Source organism: Colobus angolensis, unplaced genomic scaffold (assembly GCF_000951035.1).
Source record: "Colobus angolensis palliatus isolate OR3802 unplaced genomic scaffold, Cang.pa_1.0 Scaffold203, whole genome shotgun sequence".
NCBI classification, from domain to species: Eukaryota; Metazoa; Chordata; class Mammalia; order Primates; family Cercopithecidae; genus Colobus; species Colobus angolensis.
Window position 1 is genome coordinate 4,047,090 of NW_012115189.1, and position 7,161 is coordinate 4,054,250.

Genomic DNA, 7,161 nt, shown 5'->3' on the forward strand with positions numbered 1-7,161 from the left:
TTGCTCTGTTGCCCAGGCTGGAGTGCAGTGGTGCAATCTGGGCTCACTGCAAGCTCCGCCTCCCAGGTTCCCGCCATTCTCCTGCCTCAGCCTCCTGAGTAGCTGGGATTACAGGCATGTACCACCACGCCCGGCTAATTTTTGTATTTTCAGAGAGATGGGGTTTCACTATGTTGGCCAGGCTGGTCTCAAACTCCTGACCCCATGACTCACCCACCTTGGCCTCCCAAAGTGCTGGGGTTACGGGCGTGAGCCACCGCGCCCAGCCAAGAAAAAACATTTTTATCGGTCGGGTGTGGTTACTTATGCCTACAATCCTAGCACTTTGGGAGGCCGAGGCAGGGGGATTGTCTGAGCTCAGCCACCAAGCCTGGCCAAGAAAAAACATTTTTAAGGTGGCTCAGCTCTTCTCTTCCCACCAAAAATACCAAACAATTCCGTTCCTTAGATATAACAAAATTCATCAATTCCCCAATAATTAGCCAACAAAAATAGAAGAGGAAAAAAACACTTCATATTTGTATGTCTGTATGCTTAACGTATTGAGCTTTTTACTATTTTGAGTAATGAAACTACTACGTTGTCATATTCAACTGCTAACTGATCAGTTAGCCCTTCTCAAAGCAGAGTTAATTAAAAGGATAAGGCAGGTTTTTCTACCTCAGTGTTATTATTTACAATTACATGTATCAGCTGAAATGTGTATTTTCAGCTAAAGAGAAACAATTCCTAAACTACTCTATAAAACCTAAGCAATTAGGCTGGGTGCGGTGGCTCACACCTGCAATCCCAACACTTTGGTAGGCCAAGGTGGGAGCATGACTTGAGCCCAGGAGTTCAAGACCAGCCTGGGCAACATAGTGAGACTCCCCATCTCTACAGAAATTTAAAAATTAGCTGGGCATGGTGGTGCACACCTTTGGTCCCAGCTACTCAATAGGCTGAGGCAGGAGGATCACTTGAGGCCAGGAGTTCAAGACCAACCTGGAGAACATAGCAAGATCCTAAAAAAAAAAAAAAAAAAAAAAAGAAGAAGAAGAAGAAGAAGAAGAAAGAAATGTCCTACTAGTATACAGAATATTAATCATTTTTAGAGCAAAAGTTTTAAAAATCTTCTCAATTTAAAAACCCCTGACACTCAGTTTTGCTGCCTCTTTTGACTATGCCTCACAAACCATATTTTACTATCACTTTAAAAGTCACATTAAAACCCAGCTCTAACACAGCTCTTAGTATACTAATTCAGATAAATTCATAGAATTTGGAAGGGATACTGCAGCTCTTCTAATCCACTCCTTCAGCTGCTCTAATAAGCAAGGAATCTTTCCCATTAGAGGTGGATGCTATAAGAACCTCAGTTAAACTTCATTTACTCCGCTGTATATGCATGTCTTGCCACATGATACAATCCTTGAGAGCACTGGGGACATATCCTGACCATCTTTCCAGGTCTGTTCTGATGGCCAAGATTTAAGAGAAAACTAGTAAACGCTCACTAAACTGAGCTGGATAAATGGATTCTGCTGTGACTCTTTTTATAAAACACTACTATTTATCTCTCTCCTTTCTGTATTTCTGTTTTCCCTTTTCAGCTCAGACTCCCTTACATCCCAGGCGACAGTAGGTTCTATCACCTCAAGGAGAAATGTGAATAATAAAATTGCTACTCACGGGAGGACATCAGGATGGTTACCGATGAGTTTGCTCATCGACACACAGAGCCGTTCATGCAGATCATGGTTGATTTGGCCTCCAGCTTTAATGGCTTCGGCATTCCTTTCCAGCAAATCCAAAAGGAGAGGGCGAAGCTGGCGACCAACCAGCACAGTACAGTCCTTATCCAAGAGCAACTGTGCTAAGGTACTCAGGACACACTGGCGATCTTGAGATGTCCACACCTGAGAAAGGCAAAACATCTGTCATTTCTTTTTTTGGAGACAGAGTCCTGCTCCATCTCCCAGGCTGGAGCGCAGTGGCGCGATTTTGGCTCACTGCAACCTCCACCTCCCAGGTTCAAGTGATTCTCAAGCCTTAGCCTCCCATGAGTAGCTGGGATTACAGGCACCTACCATATCAGGCTAAGTTTTGTATTTTTTTTTTTTCTTTTTTTAGTAGAGACGGGGATTTCACCATGTTGGCCAGGCTGGTCTCAAACTCCTGACCACAGGTGATCCAACTGCCTCGGCCTCGCAAAGTGCTGGGATTACAGGCATGAGTCACCATGCCTGGCCCAAAATATCTATGTAAATAATACTCATCTGCACTGTTGTAGAAAAGCAGAGAAAAGTCCTGGGGTGGAACTAAAATGTACAATTTCCAGACTTCATTAGTGAGATTCTATTATAAAATACTGTAGAAATTTTTTTCAATAGAGGATTAGAGTTAATATAAAGGTCGTTACCAATAAGTTTCAGTACACTGGAGTTTGAGGTACAGGGGCTAATACCTGGATTCCATTTAAAAGCTACACGACTTCTCTGAAAAATAATCTATATGCTGGGGTTTCAACAATCTCCAGGGAATCCAAAACCCCAAAATTCCCCCAGCTCTTTTAACTCTTGGAAGAAAAAAATTGAATTCTGCAGTTAGTAGACAAAACTTCCAACTCCTGAGGAAAGGACAGAGGTAAAAAATTAATTCCTGGGAGTGAATGAGGATATCCCTATCAAGCTGATCAAGGCATCAGCCTCTAATAAACAAACAAAAAACAGATCCAAAGTAGACGGCAACACTTTGATATGGGAGATGAAATAGAATACAAAATTCTAGTGCCCAGGTTCAGAATGCAGGTAAGTACAGAAAGGAAAACTGAAAACTGTATAAAAGGCATTATACTGCTAGTGTATATACAGGTCTGCACAACCCTTTCTGCTCAGCAATGTAACAGCAGTTTTAAAACGGGGAAGGGCCGGGCGCGGTGGCTCAAGCCTGTAATCCCAGCACTTTGGGAGGCCGAGACGGGCGGATCACGAGGTCAGGAGATCCAGACCATCCTGGCTAACATGGTGAAACCCCGTCTCTACTAAAAAATACAAAAAACTAGCCGGGCGAGGTGGCGGGCGCCTGTAGTCCCAGCTACTCGGGAGGCTGAGGCAGGAGAATGGCATAAACCCAGGAGGTGGAGCTTGCAGTGAGCTGAGATCCGGCCACAGCACTCCAGCCTGGACGGCAGAGGGAGACTCTGTCTCAAAAAAATAAATAAATAAAATAAAACGGGGACATGCCCTTTGACCTTACAAGTCCCAAGCTATGAGTTTCTCCTAAAAAGTTTCACCCCAGGCCATATGTGGTGGCTCATGCTTGTAATCTCAGCACTTTGGAAGGCCGAAGCAGACAGATCCCTTAAGCTGACGAGTTCAAGACCAGCCTGGACAACATGGTGAAACCCCATTGCTACAAAAAGTACAAAAATTAGCCAGGCTTGGTGGCACGCGCCTGTAGTCCCAGCTCCTCAGGCGGCTGAAGTGGGAGGATTGCTTGAGCTTGGGAGGTCAAGGTTGCAGTGAGCTGAGATCATGCCACTGCACTCCAGCCTGGGTGACACAGTTAAGGCTGTCTCCAAAAAAAAAAGAAAAGAAAAAAAAGGAAAAAAGGAGGAGGAGGAGGCTCATCCTAGTCACCTATAAAAGTGCACCTTGAATATAACCTAAATGTCATACAAAAAATTTAACAAGTTTTGCCAAAATTATCACCCAGAAAGTCACCTTACACCTGAGCTCTTACAAAGTCTTCCAATTATAGAGCATTCTCTCATGAAAACATTTGATTCTGATCAAAGCACTGATTAGGGAAAAATGTTACCTTGAAACAATTTCTTTCAGTCTTAGTTCTGTCCTTTATAGGAGGCTAACTGAAGGATTCCATAAAAATGGAGGCAAAGAAATTTAACAGATTTGGTCATGATAGATAGGAGCAAAACCTCACATTTTCAACTGCTGCATTTCCGCATAAACAAGCCCTCTAAAGAGACTTTTTTTTTTTTTGAGACAAGGTGTTGGTCTGTTGCCCGGACTGAAGTACAGTGGTAAAATCACAGCTCACTGTAGGCGCACCCTCCCAAGCTCAAGCAATCCTCCCAATTGAGCCCCCTAAGTATCTGGGATTACAGGTGTGTGCCACTATGCCCAGCTGATATTTTTTATTTTTGTAGCGATGGGGGTCTCACTATGTTGCCCAGGCTAATCTCAAACTCCTGAGCTCAATCCTCCTGCCTTGCCCTCTCAAAGTGCTGCGATTACAAGTGTGAGTCACTATGCCTGGCCCCATTTTTTAAATAATAAAGTAAGTTACATTGCAGAGGAAAGAAACATATTCAAAGAAAACTGGTCAGGCATGGTGGTACTTTGGGAGGCCAATGTGAGATGATCACTTGAGGCCAGGAGTTTGAGACCAACCTGGGCAATGTGGCAAGATGTCATCCCTTCAAAAAAATATAAATAAATAAAAAATTAGCTGGTGTGACCAGGAGCGGTGGCTCACACCTATAAACCCAGCACTTTAGGAGGCGGTGGTGGATCACTTGAGGTCAGGAGTTTGAAACCAGACTGGCCAACATGGTGAAACTTTGTTTCTACTAAAAACACACAAAATTAGCCAGGTGTGGTGGCAGGTATCTGTAATCCCGGCTACTTGGGAGGCTGGGGCAGGAAAATGGCTTGAACCCAGGAGGCAGAGGTTGCAGTGAACTGAGAACGTGCCACTACATTCCAGCCCCGGCAACAGATAGACCAAGACTCCATTCTCAATAAAAAAATTTTTTTTAAAAATTAATTTTTTTTTCTTTATCAGCTGGTAACAATGTGCATCTATAGTCCCAGCTACTCTGGAGAGTGAGGAGAGGATCACCTCAGCCTAGGAGTTCGAGGCTGCAGTGAGCCATGATCGTGCCCACTGCACTGCAGCCTGGGTAACAGAATGAGACTCTGTCTCTAAAAATAAAATACATAAAATATAAATTTCATTCCCCAATAATTTTAAATATAAAAATATAACTCATTTTTAGATATTGACCTGTGATTAATGAAATTGTTTATTTTGAAGATTCCTTAAGACTTTCTACATACAAAATCCTGTCTTAAGCCAACATTGTTTCGTTTATTTATTTTTACTTTTGGAGACAGGGTGTCTTTCACCCAGGCTGGAGTATTTCGATATCCGGTCACTGCAGCCTCGACTTCCCAGACTCAAGTGATCCTCCCGCCTCAACTTCCCAAGTAGCTGGGTCTACAGGCACGCACAACCATGCCTGGCTAATTTCTGTATTTTCAGTAGAGTCAGGGTTTCACTACATTGCCTAGGTTGGTCTTGAACTCCTGGGCTCAAGAGATCCACCTACCTCAGCCCCCAGAGTGCTGGGATTACAGGCATGCACCACCACACAACGGGGTTTACAATTTTTCTCACCATTTCAAAGATGTTTCATTGTGTTGTTTCTGTTAAGAAACCAAGAGCTGGCCGGGCGCGGTGGCTCAAGCCTGTAATCCCAGCACTTTGGGAGGCCGAGACGGGCGGATCACGAGGTCAGGAGATCGAGACCATCCTGGCTTCTACTAAAAAATACAAAAAAATAGCCGGGTGAGGTGGTGGGCCCCTGTAGTCCCAGCTACTCGGGAGGCTGAGGCAGGAGAATGGCGTAAACCCGGGAGGCGGAGCTTGCAGTGAGCTGAGATCCGGCCACTGCACTCCAGCCCGGGCGACAGAGCGAGACTCCTCAGACTCCTCCTCAAAAAAAAAAAAAAAAACAGTCATATTGGGCTTGACGTGGTGGCTCACGGCTGTAATTCCAGCACTCTAGGAGGCTGAGGTGGGCAGATCACTTGAGGTTGGGAGTTCGAGACCAGCCTGGCCAATATAGTGAAACCCCATTTCCACTAAAAATACAAAAATCAGCTGTGCATGGTGGCACATGCCTATAATCCCAGCTGCTGAGGCAGGAGAATCACTAGAACCAAAGAGGCGGAGGTTGCAATGAGCCGCGATTGCACCACTGCACTCCAGCCTGGGCGAAAGAGAAACAGTCATATTGGATTAAGGCCCTATCTAATTATCCCATCTTGACTTTATTACATTTGCAAAGACCTCATTTCCAAATAGGGTCATATTCAGGTATTACAGGCTAGGACTTCTACATGTATTTTTGGCAGACACAATTTAACCCACAATACTGGTGGTGCTTTCCTGAATTTTCCAAGTATTCTGCATGAATACTACTAGTTAATGCAGTTTAAAAATAATAATAAATGTTGTGCTAAAACCCATGAAAGGGTAAATGCCAGGCCGGCAAGAAAAGGGACCAGCTAGGCTAGGATACCTGTGAGTATCTGGGGGATGGGTGGGGATTATAGGAAAACTACATAATCGGCTTTCTCCTTCTGTTAAGCCCAGGGGCCTTTCTAGTCAAAGCATTTGTGACCATGTCAGTTGGCTTGCTATTGTAGGAAATAAAAACAAAACAATGAATGCTAACGGATTTACTTTTTTTTTTTTTTTTGAGATAGAGTCTCACTCTGTCGCCAGGCTGGAGTGCAGTGGTACGATGTCGGTTCACTACAACCTCAGCCTCCCTCCCAGGTTCAACCGATTCTCCTACCTCAGTCTCCCAAGTAGCCTGGACTACAGGAGTGTGCCACCACACCCAGCTAATTTTTGTATTTTTAGTAGAGATGGGATTTCACCATGTTGGCCAGGATGGTCTCAGTATCCTGACCTCGTGATCCACCCACCTCGGCCTCCCAAAGTGCTGCGATTATAGGTGGGAGCCACTGCAAGCAGCCAGGATTTACTTCTTAAACCTGTGATTATTCCCGAAACATTCTTAGGAAATCCTGCCTTTCTCCTTGGGAGACTGGGACTCACTGGAAAAGGGAAAGGACTGCATTCCTTCTGGCTACACCTTTGTATTTTCTTCTGTTAATATTCTGTGACGCTTAAATGGGTTTTATTTAGGTGGCTGGGATACAAGCAAGTATGAGGAAAGCAGAATAATGATGACTTAACAAATACAAGAAATTTTTTTTTTTCCTGAGATAGGAGTCTTGCTCTGTTGCCTAGGCTGGAGTGCAGTAGCCTGATCTCAGCTTATTGCAACCTCCGCCTCCCAGGTTCAAGCAATTCTCCTGCCTCAGCCTCCTGAGTAGCTGGGATTACAGGCATGTACCACCA

The 7,161-nt window shown here is 44.4% G+C and overlaps 1 protein-coding gene and 1 pseudogene across 1 annotated transcript in view; one reads left to right on the forward strand and one right to left on the reverse strand.

The window, feature by feature from the left end:
* Nucleotides 1-1,655, forward strand: part of LOC105511743 — a 6,780-nt pseudogene extending 5,125 nt beyond the window's left edge.
* Nucleotides 1-7,161, reverse strand: part of MDN1 (MDN1, midasin homolog (yeast)) — a 205,712-nt gene that overhangs the window by 191,064 nt on the left and 7,487 nt on the right. The window contains exon 2 of the mRNA XM_011941954.1: nucleotides 1,672-1,898. Coding sequence (XP_011797344.1) covers nucleotides 1,672-1,898 — 227 coding nt within the window. The remainder of the gene's footprint in view (nucleotides 1-1,671; nucleotides 1,899-7,161) is intronic.